This window comes from Podarcis tiliguerta (genome assembly GCF_965153285.1).
Source record: "Podarcis tiliguerta genome assembly, chromosome: 9".
NCBI classification, from domain to species: domain Eukaryota; kingdom Metazoa; phylum Chordata; class Lepidosauria; order Squamata; family Lacertidae; genus Podarcis; species Podarcis tiliguerta.
The window spans coordinates 3,311,907-3,333,918 of NC_139542.1; the positions used below are offsets into that span (position 1 = coordinate 3,311,907).

General features: G+C 44.4%; 1 protein-coding gene across 2 annotated transcripts; it reads left to right on the forward strand.

Annotated features, from left to right (window-relative positions):
* Positions 1-3: 3 nt before the first annotated feature.
* Positions 4-22,012, forward strand: LOC310657678 (lithostathine-1-alpha-like). Of its 2 annotated transcripts, XM_083398752.1 has the most exons (9): positions 4-116; positions 1,402-1,473; positions 3,735-3,824; positions 5,037-5,156; positions 7,891-7,989; positions 10,473-10,559; positions 13,651-13,802; positions 18,087-18,202; positions 21,733-22,012. In XM_083398752.1, the coding sequence occupies exons 2-9, from the start codon at positions 1,461-1,463 to the stop codon at positions 21,902-21,904; spliced, it is 849 nt and encodes a 282-aa protein (XP_083254878.1). In that variant the 5' UTR covers positions 4-116; positions 1,402-1,460; the 3' UTR covers positions 21,905-22,012. The 2 variants fall into 2 exon arrangements, with proteins under 2 accessions (XP_083254878.1, XP_083254879.1); XM_083398753.1 differs by lacking the exon at positions 18,087-18,202 and having other exon boundaries at positions 33-116; positions 21,733-21,896.

Below are 22,012 nucleotides of genomic sequence, written 5' to 3' on the forward strand. Positions count from 1 at the left end.
CCAAGTGCTCTGCCAGTTCAACAATGGAGCCATTCTACTTGGCCCCTCATGCACCCTTGGAAAAGAGGAAGAAAGACTAAGCAGGGAAGTGAAGAGGTGCCCCAAGAGACAGCCAGGTGAGTGAGCAACACCTGGTGGAAAGAGGCAAGAGAGATAGGATTGAGATATGCTCAGATAAGATCTGGGACACCGATTTTTTAAGAACTGACACCCATGTTAAGTTTTATGGTAACATCTTTGTGCTGCATCTTTGAATGAAGAATTCTATCGATTTGCCTTCATTAAATTTCCCTAAACGATTCTTAATGCAACCAGGCATTAGATTATATTGTATTTTGTACCTTCTTCTTTGTACTTCTTCATCGTCTACATCAGGGTCTCTCAAACTTGGGCCTCCAGCTGTTGTTAGACTACAACATGGTCGGCGGTTCAAATCCCCACGGCGGGGTGCGCTCCCGTCGTTTGGTCCCAGCGCCTGCCAACCTAGCAGTTCGAAAGCACGTCAAAGTGCAAGTAGATAAATAGGGACCGCTTACTAGCGGGAAGGTAAATGGCGTTCCGTGTGCTGCGCTGGCTCACCAGATGCAGCTTGTCACACTGGCCACATGACCCGGAAGTGTCTGCGGACAGCGCTGGCTCCTGGCCTATAGAGTGAGATGAGTGCACAACCCTAGAGTCTGGCAAGACTGGCCCGTATGGGCAGGGGTACCTTTACCTTTACCTTACCTTCTTCTTTGTACTTCTTCATTGTCTACATCAGGGTCTCTCAAACTTGGGCCTCCAACTGTTGTTAGACTACAACTCCCATCATCCCTAGCTAGCAGGACCAGTGGTCAGGGGTCATCTCAGAGTGCTGCCCACTGTCCAGCTCTCCTTTATCTTATTTTATTACGAGTTTGCTCATTTTCTCCTCCTTCCCATCTTTGCTCCATTCTTGAGGATTCAGTTGAATGCAGCCTATAGAATTGAAGGAGGAGGATCCTGAAAGTTCTTTAGGCCAACTCCCTAGCTAATTTACAGCAGTTAAAAGATTGCAAGGTGCAGGTTTTCCCTTCAAATATATCTTTCAGACTCTACCAGCTGCTTGAAGCATGCACAAAGGGGCGGGGAGACATAATAGCACATCTTGGAGGCTGCATTTTAAATTGCATTTTAACCTGCATTTTAAATTGCCCCCCCCATTATGTTTTTAGTGTAATTTTACTGTAATTTTATTGTTGTTAGCTGCTCTGAGCCCGGCTCTGGCTGGGGAGGGCGGGGCATAAATAAATTTTATTATTATTATTATTAATGCCAACTTCGCGACATATGGAGAACTCATGTGACCGGTTTTCAAATGCTGCATTTGTCCTAAGATATTCTTTCTCCACTCCATGCCCTGCCCACATTATGTGATTGTAGGGAAAGAATAGAGAACAACAATCCACACTCAGAGACAGCAATCAAAATGACAACCTAAAATGGCAAAGGCGGGTAAGTTGTTTCTGGTCTTTTCCCTCTTCCTTCTCACAGGCATGCAGGCCATTTTGTCTCTTGGCTGCAGGTCCTCCCTGAGGAGGTGGTGGTGGCTCCCTTCTGCCCCATTGCCTCTCAAGGGAGGGATGTGATAGTAGAATGCTAAGCTGGAGCTTCTCTGCTCCCATTTGGGCCCCAAGGGAGCTGATTCTTTAAGGCAAATGGGGCACTTCCCCTCCCTTCAACCAGCCCCACCTACCTGCCTCCCTTCCTGTTACTCTTGCTAGAAAAATGCAACCTGTGCCATTAATAAAGATAGTGCAACTCATACAGCACATTGGCGACAAATATCCACACAACTGTTCAAAAATAATTTTACACTCATTTTTTCATTTTTTTCTTGTTTTTTTAAATAAGTCCAAGGAGATTCAAGGAAAGGGTAAGTTCAACGTTGTTCCCAGTTTCTGTAAGGTGCTGATGAAGATGGAGTAATAAAGATGACAGGGTGTCAGCGTTCTATCCCCGTTTCGCCCTAGCAGTCCATGCAGTTGAGGGGCTGCTGTTTTGCCCCCAGTGGGGCCGATTTGTTGGGGTTGACGGATAGCACACTCCCTGAGCACAGTTTTATGGGCTTCTTCAGTTGTCTTGTGCCATTGATGCGTCTACTAGTGCTAAATATCTTTGAAGAGACAATTTCTTGGCTTAAACATTGTTGTTGTTTAGTCGTTGAGTCATGTCTGTCACTTCCTGACCCCATCTTCCAGATCACGCCAGGCACTCCTCTTCCACTGCCTCCCACAGTTTGGTCAAACTCATGCTGGTAGCTTCGAGAACACTGTCCCACCATCTCGTCCTCTGTCGTCCCCTTCTCCTTGTGCCCTCCATCTTTCCCAACATCAGGGTCTTTTCCAGGGAGTCTTCTCTTCTCATGAGGTGGCCAAAGTCTTGGAGCCTCAGCTTCAGGATCTGTCCTTCCAGTGAGCACTCAGGGCTGATTTCCTTCAGAATGGATCGGTTTGATCTTCTTGCAGTCCATGGGACTCTCAAGAGTCTCCTCCAGCACCAGAATTCAAAAGCATCAATTATTCGGCGATCAGCCTTCTTTATGGTCCAGCTCTCACTTCCATACATCACTACTGGGAAAACCATAGCTTTAACTATACGGACCTTTGTTGGCAAGGTGATGTCTCTGCATTTTAAGATGCTGTCTAGGTTTGTCATTGCTTTCCTCCCAAGAGGCAGGCGTCTTTTAATTTCATGACTGTCACCATCTGCAGTGATCATGGAGCCCAAGAAAGTAAAATCTCTCACTGCCTCCATTTCCTCCCCTTCTATTTGCCAGGAGGTGATGGGCCCAGTGGCCATGATCTTCGTTTTTTTGATGTTGAGCTTCAGACCATATTTTGTGCTCTCCTCTTTCACCCTCAGTAAAGTGGCTTAAGCATACAAGACTGAATAGCTGAGTCAAGAATTTGTAAGAACCTAGTAAAATCTGATATTGCAAGTTCACTTTATTTTAGGTAGTCTGTAAGTTTTTGTGGCACTTTGTAAGCAACTGTCTCTTTCTCACATATTTGAGAAATGTTGTAAAATTATTTGTGAACAACTGTGCGAATATTTGTTGCCAACGTGCTGTATGAGTTGCACTCCCTTCCTGTTACAGCCAGTCCACTGGAGTCCCAGTGTCACCCTGGTAGAACTCCCCAGGGAGGAGGAATGTCATGGACTGGCTGGATGCAGAGGGGTGGCGGGAGGCACCAACTAGTGAACTGCCAAGGGAACAAGGCTCAGAGCCAGGGGGTTGGTGGTGGGATGACGATGAGTGGTCAGAGGGAGAAGAGGGAGCAGATGGGGAGAAGGAGGTATTGAAAGCTGAAGAGGCAACAAGGTTTAGTGAGCAGGAAGAGGCTGTGGCAGAGAGCGGCCCAGAATCAGGGGCAGAATCAGAGGCAACTGGAGGTGGCCTGGGGAAACCCTATGGTGCTGAAGGTGGTTGGGAAGGGAAAGGGGGGCTGGAGAGGATCAGGCAGTGGTAACCCTGCTCTTCCTGAGCAGCAGTGAGCAGCATGTTCTTCAGGGGCCCAGGTCTGCCACCATTTTCAGGTGTTCATAGGCTGCCACCTGAGCCGATGTCCTCCTCAGGGCCAATGAGCAGGCTGACCCTGGTTTAAAGGGTATTTTGTTATCTATGTAACTTTCATGGTATTGTTTAGGTATTGCTGGTTGCGGCTCCACATTGATAAGCATGTATACATTAAGCTTCCATTGCTCTTTTTCAGATAAAAAGGGGAAAGGGAAAAAGAACCTCCCGCAACGTAAAAAGCCCGAAACTGCTGCCAAGAAAGCACCAGCACAACCAGCAGCCAAGGGTCTGTATGCTCCAAAGCACATGGAAGGAAATTCCAGTGGGGGCACCATAAGAAAAACAATTGTGGGGTAGGGAGGCATAGATGGGAGAAAGTGTATTTCTAGACAGGTGTGTCCCACATGTTACAATCTCCAAAAGGGAAGTCATGGTATGTTTCCTGCTAAAACTGCCATCCTATTTTACCCCCCCCCCCCAAAATATATGATATATTGTTTAAGAGAGAGAGGGAGAAAATTAACCAAATTCATATTACAGTATGGGAATATGAGGTAGGGTATCTACACAATCATTTCTTCGACATTTAACATTTTTCATGAAATCATAGAGTTGGAAGGAACCCCAAGGGTCATCTAGTCCAGCCCCCTGCAATGCTGGAATCTCAGCTAAAGCATCCATGAGAGATGGCCATTGAGCTTCTGCTTAAAAAGCTGCCTGTGCCTACAGCTTGTTGTAATCATTAACAGGAAGAAGAGGAATGAGGTTCACTGCCTTGAGGTCCTTGGAAAAAGGTCACACAGAATCACAGAGTCAGAGTCGGAAGGCACCCCAAGGATCTTCTAGTCCACCCCACCCACCCAGCCCTGGCACTCTGCAATGCAGGAATTTGCAGGTGGCCCGTATAGGAATCAAAGCCCCAATAGTGTGTGCATGCGCATAATGGATTTGGCGCTGTAGGTCACAGACTTCCAAGCCATTCACCTCCTTTCCATCTGGTCCTTCTTCCCAGGACTTCAAGGCACAACTCTTCCTTTTCCTTTCTCGCCATAGCAACACTGTGAGGAAGGTTTGTCAGAGATGATGATAACTGTGGGAGCGTTGCTTTTGCTAAGAGGAGGCAGGTATCGAGACTCCAAGTAAGTGCATGTTGTGCAGTGCAAAGGATTTGGTGCAGGCTTCCTGGCCTGCTGTGGAGTTGCCTGCAACTGAGGACTGTGATCCTGCTTAGCTATTGGGCGCCTAGTCAGCTCTCCAAAGAGAAAGCTGTTGAGAGCCCAGGTGTCCCCCTAAACTAGTGGTGCTGAACCTCTGGCCTGCGGGCCAATCCTGGCCCACCAAGGAGCCCAGGTTTGCTCAATATGGCTCCCCCCCCAAGCCACATCCACTTGTCATCACTATGATGGGCAGGGTGTGGAGTTCTGTTTTGCACTGACTGTGCCCATCGCTTCCCTGCGGGGTGGTAAAAGTGAGGTTTTCTGTCCTCTTGTCCTCTAAGGTAAGACCGACGATCTATGGAAACGGGGAGTAACGTGGGTCAACTCCCCTGTGGGTAAAGCTGCCGCCGCATGCGCTGCCACGATCCTCTTCCTCGGAACAGTTGCATTGGTCACACTGTGTAAGTTTAACTCTTCTAGCAAAGGACACCCCCCCCCCCCAATGCCTTGGCTGGTTTAACTTCAGTGTAAAGAACCACTGAAAAAAGAAAGAGAGAAAAGAATGGCAACTAGAAGAAGCCCCTTTTCTTCCCTTTGATTTCAGTGAATGAGATGAGAGTCCAATTTTACACACACACACGAGAGAGAGAGAGAGAGAGAGAGAGAGAGAGAGAGAGAGAGAGAGATTTCAATGGCATTGCAGTGTTGCCTTTGAACAGCTCAGAGACTTTTAGTGACTAATTAGGCCAGGGGTAGGCAAGGTTTACCTTGCCTGGGCCGGTTTACTCCACTGGAGATCTCTCTGTGGGCCCACGATTTTGGGCATCTCTGCAGACATGATTTTGGGCGTTGCCCCAGAACTAGGCAGATGTAGATTCATGTTGCAATCAGCAGTGATACCACCTGTCCCTAGAAAAATGGCATTGCCCCTGTTTTAGACAAAAGAGTCCCCTGTCCTGTTCGGACTTCAAACGAGACATGTTTTCCCCCATATTTGAGCTCAGCCAACCCCAAATGGTGGTTGCATTGCTGTTGGTGTGACTGACAAGGAGCCTGGCCCTGCGTGAACAGCAACAGGCAGAAGGGAGAAGGAGCAACCTCTCCCTTACCCCCTCCAGTGTTGTGGTGTAGTGGTTAAGAGCGGTAGTCTCGTAATCTGGGGAACTGGGTTCGCGTCTCCGCTCCTCCACATGCAGCTGCTGGGTGACCTTGTGTGATGGCTTGTGAGTGCTCCCCGCAAGAAATGCCTCTGCTCACTCAGAGATACATATATACATCCTTTATTTTACATATGTACAAGCAGCACACATAATTATCCGTCCGAATCCTGTGAATCAGATTCTCGGAGTGACTTACGTCCGCCCCTTTTCCAGCAGAAGAGGCGAGGCATTCTCATTTGATGTCTCTGCCCCCTCCGCTTTAACCCTCTCCTTTCCTGAGCAGATGGGACCGGCACTGCATCGCTGTCCGTGCCAGAGCTTCCTGTGTGGAGTTGAGGCTCTGCTCCAACATCTGAGAGCCTTCCCTCCTCCTGACGTTCCCTCCTTTCCACCATCGGCACTTCCTGCCCCCCTTCCTCTGCTTGTCTCTCCTCCTCCTCCTCCCCTGCGTTCTCCGTCAATACCATGACACCTTGGGCCAGTCACACTTCTCTGAAGTCTCTCAGCCCCACTCACCTCACAGAGTGTTTGTTGTGGGGGAGGAAGGGAAAGGAGAATGTTAGCCGCTTTGAGACTCCTTAGGGTAGTGATAAAGCGGGATATCAAATCCAAACTCTTCTTCTTCTTCATTCCCTCTGGCTGGTGCACCTCCTCAGCCACTGCCCATCGGTCTAGCATGGTGCAATTCCACCACAACGTGGCGCCCTTTGCTGCCCCGACCTGACCTCTCTTCCTCCTTCCACCTGCTCCACATGCAAGCCCCTTCTTTAAAATATATATATATATATATTAACAGGACAATCACATCACATTATCCAAATCACATTAGTTCCAAATTATGCAGCCAAATTTTAAATTTTGTTGGGGGTGCCCATACATCAAGCTCCGAACGAGTCCAAAGCTCCGAACCAGTCCAAACATCACGTATATTACTGCTTTAATTAAACAGTTCTATCCAGTTCAATCCAGATAGTCCTTTATTACTTTCTTCATCTTCTTGTTGTTATCGTATATTCCTTTCTTTGCGATCTATGATAATTTTCACAAGCAGATTGAAAACAGGCATCCTCTGTGTGGGTTTTGTACTCTCCAAAGATCATATCACTCAGGGACAGCCTCTGTTCAACGCTTCCATAAAAAAACTTAATCTTCGGTCTGTCCTTTACTTTTCTCAGGCTTGACAAATAAATCAGGAGGCTCTGTCAGGTCAAGATTGCGTTCCAACATTCCTTCTCTTTCCAATGGTCCTGATTCTCCTCCCCCTGTCCTTCTTTCTCCGACAAGCCTGTCTTGGCGAGACACCATTTTTTAACTGCGTCATAAAAAATTTCCTCTTTCTCACCGTTCACCAATCCTCTCTCCTGTTATAATCCATCCCACACAGTTCTTGAATTCATGCTCGTGATTAGTAAAAACGCAACGATCTTATTTCTATCTGGGGTGAAGGGTTATTAATATCACATCGTGCAAAGAAAAAAGTTTTTTCCTCCACACCCCCCCTTCATTCCAAACATAGTCTCTTAATGGTGATTCATCAGAAGATTTACTTATCCGTCCGTCACTCCCAGTCACAGAGATCCATTAATCAGCAGTCTTATCTCTCGAACGGTTCTTGGTGTATGTGCTTCTGCTTCATTCCAATCGTATGTTTCCAATTATAATTCCGAGCTGAAGCTAACCAGCGCGCGCTGACTGGAATCGGCGTCAGGAAGATCTGACTTCATTGAGGGCTCGTGCCAAGTGTTCGGCACCCCCATCTCTCAGATCAGGGGGTGCATTGTGAACACCGCTGGCAAGGCAGCCCCCCACCTCTTTGGGGGGGGGTAGGAAGACTGCATACTTCCCATAGCAGCCCCTTAATTACCTCGTATGGGTCAGAGAGACGTTATTGTCGGCCATCTTCCAACGCGCCACCTGGTGGCCCCCCACATGCAAGCCCCTTCAAGTATACTTACACAGGGTAGAGCCACACTTCCAGCTGGCATAAAACTAGTGTGTTGGTATGCCCACTCTTTCATTCCTCCTTTCTTTTTAGATGTTCTCAATTATAAAAAGCATGCGCAAGTGTTAGCAGCACAGCAGAAGGTTCGGGATTTTGCTAATACCTACTACCCAAAGTGGAACAGTCTGAATGGTAAGCAATGTGTTTTGGTCAGAGTTTTCAGAAAGCTTCTTTCTCTGCAAGTGTCTCCCCCAACACTGCTTAGGGTCGTTTCCCCCGTATTTTTCCATTTCTGAAAATGTTTATACACCACCGTGTCATAAAAATATAGCAGTGGTTCACAATAAAAGCCTATTCCAATTGCTCAGCTGGAATAAAGGCTGCAGGGGAAAGGGGTGGATTGCCAGTGAAATGTGACAGTATTATAGATTTTTTTAAAAAAGTTTCCTAGGCTGGATATGTCCCTCACAGAAACCCGAAAGAAAGGGTTGGAGGCTCCAAGTGAAAAGATAGGACTTTACTGAATAAAGGAGTCCATCGGGTCAGCCTCCTAAAAATTCTGAGGGAGGCTGAAATGATCTTCACAAGCATCTACTCCTACACACTTCTAACCTAGACACATGATTACAAATAACCAACCAATTAATTATATCAGACTTCCCATAGCAATTGCAACCCACAGTTGTCATTCTAAACCAATTAGACATCCTTAGGCTCTTCTGATCAGCAGTGCCGGCGCTTCATGCTCTGGCACCGAGGGGGGGGCGGACAGCAGGCGGGGGCAGGGCTGGCACGCTTCCTGGGGACGTAGCGCGACCCCCGGAAGCATAGCGTGCATCCTGGGGGTCAGCATGGAGTGCATCTTGAGCAGGGGTCAGCAAACTTTTTCAGCAGGGGGCCTGTCCACTGTCCCTCAGACCTTGTGGGGGGCTGGACTATATTTTGAAAAAAGAAAAGAAAAAAAGAATTAATTCCTATGCCCCACAAACAACCCAGAGATGCATTTTAAATAAAAGCACACATTCCACTCATGTAAAAACACACTGATTCCCGGGCGGTCCATGGGTCAGATTTAGAAGGCAATTGGGCCGGATCCTGCTCCCGGGCCTTAGTTTGCCTACCCATGCTCTTGAGCATTGGGGTAGCCACGCCTTGGCTTTCCCTTTTTGCTCTATAATCTTATCCTGCTGCTTCTCTGCCTCAAGCTGACAGGGGTGCAGACTGTGACCCGTTAGCTAACAGCGCTCTGTGGAGCTCAGAAATCACTGCTTAAGACCTCAGGGTCTACCAGAGTCACCTGCAGCTCATTGATCAAAGCAGCACCAGATGTCTGCATCTATGTGCCATATTAATTCCCTACAGTTCCTGAGAGTGATGCTATATTGTGAGCGTTGTGTGACACTAAGCAGGCATCTAGACTGGTGCTAATGCTTCCCACAACCAAATAACCCTGACCCAGTAAGAGGCTCATCAGAGGCTACTTTGCTCCAGGTCCCTCTAAGCTGCAGCTGGCCGTGTTCACCATACCTGTGCCTCCCCTGGGCTTTGCATGCTTCTTCTGACATGCACACATGGGCATTTGGTCCTTAAATTCTCAAAACAGGAGATGGCCAAGGCTGGGTTGAAAACTGTGCCAGGGGCCCCGTTAAAGTAGTACCCCTTCACCTTACACTGATGAGGAGCACAAGGTCATATCCACACCAATAGCGGTTTAGTCTTGCTGGCCACATGACCTGGAAAGCTGTCTGTGGACAAACGCTGGTTCCCTCGGCCTGAAAAGCAAGATGAGCGCCGCAACCCCATAGTCACCTTTGACTGGTCTTAACTGTTCCAGGGTGCTTTACCATTACCTTTTACCTTACATTCATTTAAAGCTCATTCGGCACACATTTAAAGTGCTTGACTTCCCCCAAAGAAACATGGGAACCATTGCAAGCACTTAAAGAAGAAGGCGCAATGCTCTGGCAGGGTGCGAGAGCTCTCCCGCCTCCTTCCCAAAACATGAGCAGCTTTTGCCCAGCTTAGGTAAGGAGTTGGGTGAGCTCTCACACCCTGTCAGAGCATCGCATCTTCTTCCCCAGGCATGCACCTCCAGATGGTGGAGACGTCAGGTGCCATCCTGGCATCCGGGCATCTTCACTTGGTTGCAAATGGTGTAAAATGCGCCCAGCGCCTGGCTGATTTCTAATGCTGCTCTGCCTCCACACTTGGAGGCAGCAATGATTCTGAATCTCAGTTGCTGGAAGCCACAGGAGGGGATGGTTCTCTTCTGCTCGGATCCTGCTTGCAAGTTTCCCACTGTTGGCCACTGTGAGAACAGGATGCTGGACTAGGTGGGCAGAAGCTTCCCAGACTTTGGGAAGGAGGCGCAAGGCCCGTGTCCTGAATTTTCTCAGAATATGCAAATGTGCCCATGGGCCTAATAATAATAGTAATAATAATAATAATAATAATAATAAAATTTTATTTATACCCCGCCCTCCCCAGCCAAGACTAGGCTCAGGGCGGCAAACAACAGGTATAAAAACAATTGATTGAAATACAACTTTAAAAACAAGATTAAAATGCAACATTAAGCCTGATGCTCCCCTGCATGGCAGAATGTAGGGAGATGATTTGAAATAGATATAGATTGCGATTTAAGATCTTGACCTGGATTCTTGTAAACCTTTTAGATTATGGGAAATTTGCCATGGTTGTGAACTTATCGGACTACTTTGTCAATCTGACTATGCTAAACCAAGAACTGCAAGTTGAAATTGGTAAGTAATGCTGAGACCACCGTGCTGAAGAACCAGAGTGGAAAAGGAGCCTCCCCTTAGGCTGCATTTTCTCCTGAAGGTCACTTTTCGACGTGGCTCTCGAATGTATGGGGGTGGGCTGCTTGGGGTAGGCCAAGCACAGCTGGTAAAAGGCACTTCTAGCTATGGAGGCTGTTCCTCTAGTGACAAAGCTCAATCCAGGAGCACCTCTAGTTGCATACCTGCTCCTTTAGAAGGATTGCAACTCCACCCAGAACAGGCAGTTGTACCAATTTTGTGGCCAAGTGAACTACTCCCACACAGTGCTGTTCTATTCCCAGGATTCATGCTTGGCTTATTTCCTCTCATCCATCTCATCTCTGTGTCCAGGCACCAGTCAAAGGCCTGTGTAGCTTCTGCTGATTCACATGTTATTGAGAAATAGAGTGGAGTGTCATCAGTGTTCTGATGGCACCTTCCCCCAAAACTCCAAATGGCCACTCCCAGCAGCTTCATATAAACATTGAATAATATTGGGGTTAAAATAGTGCCCTGTGGCACTCAATAGTGTAACCACCTGTTTCTTGAGGTCCAAGTGGACTCGGTGGCATGGAGTGCCTTCTGTCAGCTTCGGCTGGTGGCCCAGCTGCATCCCTATCTGGACAGGGATAGCCTGACTTCTGCATTCTAAGCCCTGGTAGCCCCTAGGTTGGAATACTGCAATGTGTTATACTTGGGACTGCCTCCAAAGACTGTTTGGAAACTTCAGCTGGTGCAAAATGCAATGGCCAGATTGTTCAGAAGAACAAGACAGTTTGAGCATATAACACCAATCCTGGCACAGCTGCATTGGCTGCTGAGTAGTTTCCGGGCCCAATTCAAAGTGTTGGTGTTGAACTATAAAGCCTTGCATCTAAGGCAGGGTTTTCCAAACTTGGGTCTCCAGCCGTTTTGGGACTACAACTCCCACCATCCCTGACCACTGGTCCTGCTAGCTAGAGATGATGGGAGCTGTAGTCCAAAAACAGCTGGAGACCCAAGTTTGGTAAACCCTGGTCTAAGGGGTCTATGACTAGTTTCTTTAGGAGTAGTCACACCACCACCTCTTTCAAGGCAGCAGGGACCATCCCCTCATGCAATGAAGCACTAACCACTTTCTGTTAGATATAAGAAGCAAAGAAGGACAGAAATCGAGGCAAGTGGCCAGGCATATAGTCACTAGCACATGGGTAGGCAAACTAAGGCTCAGGGACCGGATCCGGCCCAATCACCTCCTAAATCTGGCCCACAGACGGTCTGGGAATCAGCATGTTTTTTCATGAGTAGAATGTGCACTTTTATTTAAAATGCATCTCTGGGTTATTTGGGGGGCATAGGAATTCTTTCTTTCTTTTTTCCCCTTCAAAATATAGTCCGGCCCCTCACAAGGTCTGAGGGACAGTGGACTGGCCCCCTGCTGAAAAAGTTTGCTGACCCCTGCACTAGAGAAAATGCAGTGCAAGCTGCCCAATGATCCTTCCTTGCGGCTTGCACTGCCCCATTGTTGGCATCATTATGTCCTCCAAGCAGTGTTTGGATGACTTCAGTGCAAGTCTAAACGGTCCTAAATGGCCTCGGTCCTGTATACCTGAAGGAGTGTCTCCACCCCCATTGTTCTGCCCGGACACTTAGGTCCAGCATCAAGGGCCTTCCGGCAGTTCCCTCACTGTGAAAAGTGAAGCTACAGAAAACTAGGCAGAGAGCCTTCTCAGCAGTGGCGCCCACACTGTGGAATGCCCTCCCATCAGTTGTTAAGGAGATGAGTAATTACAGTGGTACCTCGGGTTACAGATGCTTCAGGTCACAGACGCTTCAGGTTACAGACTCCACTAACCCAGAAATAGTACTTTGGGTTAAGAACTTTGCTTCAGGATGAGAACAGAAATTGTGTGGTGGTGACACGGCGGCAGCGGGAGGCCCCATTAGCTAAAGTGGTGCTTCAGGTTAAGAACAGTTTCAGGTTAAGAACGGACCTCCGGAACGAATTAAGTTCTTAACCCAAGGTACTACTGTATATAACATTTAGGAAACATCTGAAGGCACCCCGGTATAGGGAAGCTTTTAAGGCTTAATGTTTTACTATGTTTTTATATACGCTGGAAGCTGCCCAGAGTGGCAACCCAGCCAAATGAGTGGGGTACTAATGAAGAAGAAGAAGAAGAAGAAGAAGAAGAAGAAGAAGAAGAAGAAGAAGAAGAAGAAATAATCTTGAGCCACCTGTGCTCTAGTCTTCATCTGGCTCGCTTCATAGCACAAAGCTCACCAGAATACCAAGGAACCAGTCAGCTCCACAACACTGGAGAGGCGGCTTGGGTGTCATAATGGCAGCTGCCCAGTTCACCATGCCATTCCATAGTGAAACCAGGGCCACATTCTCGAGGTAGGGATGCCTCTGAGGCCCGGTTGCTAAGAATCACAACTGAGGAGAGTCCTGTTGTGCTTAGATCCTGCACGTGGGCTTCCCATGGAGGTATCTGGTTGGCTGCTGTGAAAGCAGGTTAAAGGACCCCTGACAGTTAAGTCCAGTCGTGAACGACTCTGGGGTTGCAGCGCTCATCTCGCTTTACAGGCCTAGGGAGCTGGTGTTTGTCCGCAGACAGTTTTTCTGGGTCATGTGGCCAGCATGACTAAGCCGCTTCTGGTGAAACAAGAGCAGAGCACGGAAACGCTGTTTACCTTCCCGCCAGAGTGGTACCTATTTATCTACTTGCACTTTTTGGTATGCTTTCGAACTGCTAGGTTTGGCAGGAGCTGGGACCGAGTAATGGGAGCTCACCCTGTTGTGGGGATTCGAACCGCCGACCTTCTAATTGGCAAGCCCAAGAGGCTCAGTGGTTTAGACCACAGTGCCTACATGGGCCCATTTTGACCTGATCCGGCAGAGCTCTTCTCATGTACTTATAAGCTGCTACTTTAAATACATTATGAGAGATTGTAATGAAATAGATGCATATAATTCATTTTGAGTTTGTAATTTATGAATTTTTAGAAGAAAAGCACAAGAAAAATCTGCACAGACCTACTACACACTAAATCTCCTTCTGTTTTGCTCTTTTTCTGGCTTGGATCAAAGATGATGTTCGGCAGAAACTTAATTCAGGATGGAGGGTCTTTAGATGGAACATCTACCTCTTTTCCAATGACAAAGTATCATGGCAAGCTGCTGTGAATAAATGTCAGGAGGTTAATACCCAATTGGTTTCCATTACAACCCGGGAAGAACAGGTGAGCTGGACACATACAAATTAGGAATAATCTTGCACAGGCTAATGGTTTCATTTTTTATTTTACCTTTAAACCATTTCTATACTGCTTAATATATTGAAATATCTCTAAACAGGGCAGAGCAGATTAAAAACACAAATATTACAAAGTATAAAATCAAACTATTGATCATACAACACTAATAAAAATATACTGATATCAGAACTGGAATTTTCCTAACCCTTTATCTACAGTGAACACCTCTTAGTCTAATGACTCTCTCAGGAGTAAACCCACCATCCCTGGCTCTCACCCAGGACTCAAGCAAACTCACAGGTGACCCCAACATCTCTCCCAACAAAGAAGGTCCCCTGAGCCTGCTGGCCTCACCCTGGCCTCTCACTCTAGGGTTTATGGGCAGGAATCAAGGTCTGATGGAGCTTCCTCAGGCTGCCCACTACTGTACTGTGTCCCATTGATCAGCTGCACCATACATATGAGTTTTTATTCCTTTTCGGTGCCTACAAAGGTCACCTACAGCCAGGGATGCAAGACAATTTCAGTTCTCTCCACTTTTGGTGGTGCCTGTTTCACGCTCTAGGACTCACAAATGGAACATAGATATGCAGAATGGCATATCTACAACCCATAAGAACATAAGAGGAGCCTGCTGGATCAGGCCAATGGCCCATCTAGTCCAGTATCCTGCTGTCATAGTGGCCAAAGAGATGCCTGTGGGAAACCCACAAGTGGGATCCAAGCACTAAAGCACTCTTCCCCTCCCACATTCTCCAGCAGCTGGCATTCAGAAGCATTGCTACCAATCCACGCAAAGTCTGACAACAAAACATTGCACCACTTATTGATGGGCTTGAGTGATTTAAACTATTATATAATTACGCAAATTATGTCCTCATTACATTATTCCACTCCATTTATTTCAGGTCAGATGAAATGTAATTCAATTGGGGGAAATGTAATCAAATATATTTTGTTTCCAGATTGAAATCAGCAGCAGCAGCAGCAATTACCTATCATAGTTGGATTGAATCACAGATATTTTTCAGATCTTTTACAGTCATACCTCGGGTTGAATGTGCTTCAGGTTGAGCGCTTTCAGGTTGCGCTCTGCGGCAACCCGGAAGTAACGGAGCGTGTTACATCCGGGTTTCGCTGCTTGCGCATGCGCAGATGCTCAAAATGATGTCACGCACATGCACGGAAGCGGCAAAACGCAACCCGTGCAGTCGCGGCTTACATTCTATTCAGGATGCGAACGGGGCTCCGGAACGGATCCCGTTCGCATCCTGAGGTACCACTGTATAAGGTTTTTTGGTTACATTTTTGAGATTTTACTTTTTTTTTTTTTAATAATATTTTATTAAGTTTTACAAAAAACGTAAAACAACAATAAACAATCAACCTCACAACAACAAAAACAGAAAAATAGACACTACAACACACAACACACAAAACAGCAAAATACAACAAAGAAAATAAACATATTAAAAACAATTTTTGTCTCCTTGTATTCTTTACATTAACTTATTTCTCCGACTTCCCCAGACCTTCCTTCTCTGTGTTCCAAATCAAATATTCTGTCTGCAAATTCTTTCCCTCTATCATATTTTAATTTTCTGATACTCTTAAAGTCTAGTAGATAGTTGCGTTTCCTTAAATCTGACAAAATATTGAATCTTTCTCTATTCACTTTTTCACTAATAACCATTCACCCTCAATCCGATGTCATCAAACGTTCATTATCTTATAATGTTTCTGTAAATAGTCTTTAAATTTTCTCCAGTCTTCCTTCACCGTCTCTTCTCCCTGGTCTCTGATTCTGCCGGTCATTTCTGCCAATTCCATATAGTCAATAACTTTCATCTGCCATTCTTCCAGTGTGGGTAGCTGTTGTGTCTTCCAGTACTGTGCGATAAGTATCCTTGCTGCTGCTGTAGCATACATGAAAAATGTCCTATCCTTCTTGTGCACCTGTTGGCTAACCATACCCAGGAGAAAGGCTTCTGGTTTCTTCGGGAATGTGTATTTAAACACTTTTTTCAGCTCATTATAAATCATCTCCCAGAATGCCTTTATCTTTGGGCACGTCCACCAAAGGTGAAAGAATGTACCTTCAACCTCTTTACATTTCCAACATTTATTATCAGGTAAGTGATAGATTTTTGCAAGCTTGACTGGTGTCATGTACCACCTGTATATCATTTTCATAATATTCTCTCTTAGAGCATTAGATGCCGTAAATTTCATACCAGTGGTCCATAACCGTTCCCAGTCAGCAAACATTATGTTATGACCCAGGTCTTGGGCCCACTTAACCATCACTGATTTCACTTCCTCATCCTGTGTATTCCATTTCAACCACAAGTTGTACATTCTTGACAAAATCTTAGTTTTGGGTTCTAGCAGTTCTGTTTCCAATTTTGATTTTTCCACCTGGAAGCCAATTTTTCTATCCATTTTAAATGCCTCCATTATTTGATGATAATGAAGCCAATCTCGGACTTTGCTTTTTAATTTATCAAAACTCTGTAGTTTCAGTTTGTCTCCGTCTTGTTCTAAAATCTCCCAATATTTTGGCCAGTTGGCCTCCATATTGAGTTTTTTTAGTGCTTTTGCTTCCATTGGGGACAACCACCTTGGAGTCTTGTTTTCAAGCAAATCTTTATACCTCATCCAAAATTTAAACAATGCATTCCTAACAATGTGAATTTTAAACATTCTATGCGCTTTAACCTTGTCATACCATAGATATGCATGCCAGCCAAAAACATTATTAAATCCTTCTAGATCCAGAATGTCTGTATTTTCAAGAAGTAGCCATTCTTTTAGTCAGCAAAAAGCTGCTGCTTCATAGTAAAGTTTCAGATCTGGCAGGGCAAAGCCTCCTCTTTCCTTTGCATCTGTTAGTATTTTAAATTTTATCTTTGGCTTTTTGCCCTGCCAGACGGATCTAGATATGTCCTTTTGCCACAGTCAGTTTTGTCTATAATCTGTAATGTCTGAAATAAAAACAACATTCTTGGCAATACATTCATCTTTATCACGGCAATACGACCCATTAGTGAGAGTTTCAAATTAGACCATATTTCTAGATCTTTCTTTATCTCCGACCAACATTTATCATAGTTATCTTTGGATAGGTTCCCATTTTTAGCAGTCATAATAATTCCCAAATATTTCACTTTTTTCACTACTGTCAAGCCTGTCTCATTCTGAAACCTTTCTTTTTCAATTTCTGTTAAGTTCTTTACCAAAACCTTTGTTTTTGTTTTGTTTAATTTAAAACCCGCCAATCTACCAAATTCCTGAATCAATTCTAAAACTCTTTTCACACTGGATTCTGGCTCTTGCAGTGTCAAAACTAGGTCATCTGCAAATGCTCTTAATTTATATTGTTTAGCTCCGACCTGTATCCCTCTGATCAATTGGTCCTTTCTAATCATGTTCAGCAATACCTCCAGGACTGATATAAAAAGTAAAGGGGAGATTGGGCAACCTTGTCGTGTTCCTTTCTCTATTCTGAATTCCTCAGTCACTACATTATTAACAATTAATTTAGCTTTTTGTTCAGAATAGATTGCACCTATACCATTTTCAAATTCTTGGCCTACCCCCATGCCTTGGAGATTCTTCTTCATGAAGCTCCAAGAAATATTGTCAAAGGCCTTCTCCGCATCCACGAATATCAAAACTGCTTTTGTATTTATTTTTTCCTCTAAAAGTTCCAATATATCTATTATATTCCTCACATTGTCTGATAAATGTCTTCCTGGGAGAAAACCTGCTTGATCCTTGTGAATCTCCTCTATTAATATTTTCTTAAATCTTCTGGCCAAAATGTCTGCAAAAAATTTGTAATCCACATTAAGCAATGATATAGGGCGGTAGTTTTTAAGTTGATGTTTTTCAGTCTCTATCTTTGGTATAAGTGTGACAAAAGCTTCTTTCCACGTTTCTGGTGCTTTTTTCCCCTGAAGTATTTCATTACAAACTCATTTTTGAGATTTTACATTCCTGAGAGTTATGCTTAATTTTTTTTATTTTGTATGTTTTTATTGTTGTAAGCTGCTTTGAGACTTAGATGGTGAACAATGGATTTTTTTATTTTAGAAAATAACTACCTAATAAATTTTCAAGCTATACACGGGACAAATAAGTAAACAGTAGCAATTTCTGCCTCTGTTTCCAGCAGAATTCTGTAACATTCCTAAACATGACAATTTTGTTTATAGCCCTACATGCCCAGTAAAGACTTTGAGTCTGATTTGTTCTGTTCTGTTGAAGATCTATATAGATACAGAAGCTAGGAATAAGAAACACAATTTCTGGATTGGCGTCAAGAAGAACCCAAAGAAACCTAAAGGTGTCGAATGGGTTAGTGGTGCGGAAGCTAAAGTAACGTGAGTTTGTGAACAAAATTTCCTTATCTCCTGCACTGCATTCCTTTTCCTTTTTCTTTTTTTTAAACAAGAGCTCCTGGTATTCTTTGAATCTAGAATCCAGCACTGGTTTTGTTTTTCACAAGATACAGGCTTCCATTGAGAGCCAGTGTGGTGTAGTGGTTAAGAGTGGTAGTCTTGTAATCTGGTGAACCTGGTTCGCTTCCCCGCTCTTCCACATGCAGCTGCTGGGTGACCTTGGGCTAGTCACATTTCTCTGAAGTCTCTCAGCCCTGATCACTCACTTCACAGAGTGTTTGTTGTGGGGGTGGAAGGGAAAGGAGACAGTTAGCCGCTTTGAGACTCCTTAGGGTAGTGATAAAGCGGGATATCAAATCCAAACTCTTCTTCTTCTTCCATTGCAAACATTTTTAACTGTTCTGTCAATGAGGAGTGGGCTGGTAGTGTTCTTACTGCCCAGTCACATCAGAAACACTCCAAAAGGACACACACTAATACTTGGTATTTGGCAATGTTTGATCGGGGGCACAGGCATTGTTAGACCTGGATACTTGGGACCCAGAAGCTGAATTCTCAAGTCTCAGTGTCTCAAGTATCAATGAATCTCTGCAGGTCACTTTGAGACCACCATATGATCATAGAATCTTAGACTTGGAAGGATCCCTGAGGGTCTTCTGGTCCAACCCCCTGCAATGCAGGAATCTCAGCTAAAGCACCCATGCACCCATGACAGATGGCCACCCAACCTCTGCTTAAAAACCTCCAAGGAAGGAGAGTCTACCACCTCTTGAGTGAGTCCTTTCCCCTGTCCAACAGCTCTTACTGTAAGAAAGTTCTTCTTGATGTTTAGTTGGAAACTCCTTTTTCTGTGACTGCTCTTAAGCAGATGATAGCAGAGTAAACAAAGTCTCTCAATAGAAAAATAGAAACTTAATGGAAAAGATTAAAAGGAACAGTCAATGAATTGAGGAATGAAAGTAAACCAGAGATTATTGAAATGGAAAAGTGGAATAAGAAATGACATAGAGGATCTAGATGAAACTATGTCAAGACTAGAAGGAACATCTGATGAAATAGAAGAACCCACTATACAAATGTACGGAGAAATGAAGCAACTAAATGATAAAGCTGAGATTCTGAGAAACAAAAATGAAGTTATAAATGGAAAGTGACAATTAAATGCAGACCTTTCTATCTTCCCCGGGAATTTACAACAGTGGTGTTAACAGCGGTGTACATAGCACCAACTGCAAATGCATGCAGGGTCGTGAGTAGTATGCATGAAAACATCAATGCTAAATTGAGCAGATACCCAGAGGCTGTGCACATTATTGCGGGGGACTTCAATCACACAGATGTGAGGGCAGTACTCCCAAAATTCCATCAGCACATTGAGTGTGCAACAAAAGGAGAAAATACTCTTGACAAGGTGTATACGAACATTAGACGGGCATATGGGGTCAAGACCTTGGCACACCTTGGTGGTTCAGATCATGTGTCCCTGCTTCTGACACCAGTATATACACCCCTCAGGAAAAAAGGCCAGATACAAACACGGATGGTTACGGTGTGGCCTGAGGGAGCCTCTCAGCAACTGCAGGACTGTTTCCAAATAGCATGTTTGGCTTCACTTCCTACACGAGGGCAGACTGGCAGCCTCTTTTTGTCTTTGTCTATTTAACTCACCAGGGCTCTTTTCAGGGGGAACTTACAGGAAATCATTTCTGGCACCTCTCAGGTGGTCGCCATTGCCATTCTAAAAGAACATGGTAAGAGCCAGCAAACTCTTTTTCTAGAAAAATAGCTCTAGTTAGGGTTTATATCACATATTTTCACAATAACCTTTAAGTCAAATACATTGTTTCTTAAGCTGACTTCCCACCCTCACCACAACAGCATTTTTGTTCAGACCTTTTCTACTGCATTATATTTCCATCTATTATGAAAAATTCTCTTTTACAACTTTTTGGTCATTTTTCTTCTGCTGCTTTTATCTTGAAACCTATCTGCAATTTGATTTGATTATAATATATATATTATAAGCTTCTGGTCTTTGGGGAATAGCCCATTTAAACATTTTCTTCATTTCATTAATATCATTTTCCAAAAATCTTTAGATTTTTTACATGTCCACCGCAAATGAAAGAAAGACTCATCTACCTGCTTAAATCTCCAGCATTTACTTGACACATTTTTATACATCTTGGCAAGTTTATTTAGCATTAAATGCCACCTGTACATGATTTTAAGATAGTTTTCTCTTAATGTATAACAAGCCGTAAATTCCATAACTTATCCCAAGTAGCCATATCAATATTATGACCTAGGTCTTTGGCCCACTGTGTCATTGTTGCCTTAACCAATTCATCTTTGGTGTCCCATTCTAATAATATTTTAGAATTACTTTCATTACTGTCAAGCAACCCCATTCAGTACCAGATCCTTGCTCCATAAAACACATCCTTCTTAAATAGTTCATTTACTTGATGATACTGAAACCAACCCACTACCAGGTCTTGCTTTTCTTTTCTTTTTTTAAGCTTATAACTGCTTTCAGCATAACAATATATCTTTGTAAGCCCCCCAATTCTCCTTCATATTTCTTTTTGAGCACAACCCTCTATGGGGATAACCACAGTGGTGTTTTCCTTTCAAGTAGATAATTATACCTGGTCCACAATCCAAATAAATTCATCACAGAGTGATTTAAGAAGTCTTTATGCATAGTGGTATTTTTCTAGAAAAAGAGGTGCTGGAACTCACCCTGATCACCTCCCTTGTTCTCTTAGAATGGAAATGGCACCCACCTAAGAGGTGCCGAAACTGAGTTTGGTTAAGTTCTGGCTGGGGGGGAAAGCCGTTTACGGACCTTTACTTTTTCATATCACAGATATGTGTGGCAACCATATCCTTCCAGATCCAACTATCTAGTGTGGGATTTTTTAATACTATCCATTCCTTAATCCATGTCAAACATGCCGAGTTAGGGCTCTTCTAAGCAGTTGCTATTGTGGGGTGGGATTCCGTCACATATTGGCAAATTCAGGTTGTGTAATTAAAGACAGGAAGAACAATTGACCGGTCACAAATACCCCTTTTGAGGGAAGGGGCTGGAGAGGGTTGTGGCGGGACAGCTGCACACATCCTTGGGAGAACACAAATCATCTAGATTATTATGTTTTCATATATGTTGGAAGCTGCTCAGAGTGGCTGGGGCAACCCAGTCAGATGGGTGGGGTACAAATATAAAAACAACAACAATAGCAATAGTAATTGTTGTTCCAATCTGGGTTCAGGCCTGGCAACAGGACTGAGTCAGCTGAGCAAGACAGGAGTGTGACCTTGTGGACAATGTATTACAGTGGTTCTGATCCTACTCTTGGGAATGATTTGAGAAAAGAAACCAACCTTTGAACAAACCATCACAAATATAAAAGAGGGTGTGTGTGTTTAACATTTATATAATGCTGGAAGGTAGAAATGAAATAAGCATCCTTCCTGTACTAATTAGTGCTGCCTCTTTTTTTCAGATATTGGGATAGATCCACTGGCCAGCCAGATGCCGAAACGGGTGAAGACTGTATTTTAGTTAGCCAGGTGTGCCCACTCCTAAGTTGCTGGCATGACTATCCTTGCTTTTTGGAAACAAAATATGTTTGTAAGAAGTCACCTGATCCGAAGTTTATGGGTGACATGCCTTAAGATGTAGGAATCAACCATCCCTACAGAAAAGCAGTCAGATAACACTGGATACAATAAAATGAAGAACAGTTCCATCTGTTGAAATAAATTGAAAATGTGCACCAACAA

Bases quoted from the DNA above. Each gene is read 5' to 3' on its own strand.
- LOC310657678 (XM_083398752.1), top strand. The intron at 3,825-5,036 runs GTCTGTATGCTC...TTGTCCTCTAAG, and splicing joins AGCACAACCAGCAGCCAAGG to GTAAGACCGACGATCTATGG. The intron at 10,560-13,650 runs GTAAGTAATGCT...CTTGGATCAAAG, and splicing joins AGAACTGCAAGTTGAAATTG to ATGATGTTCGGCAGAAACTT.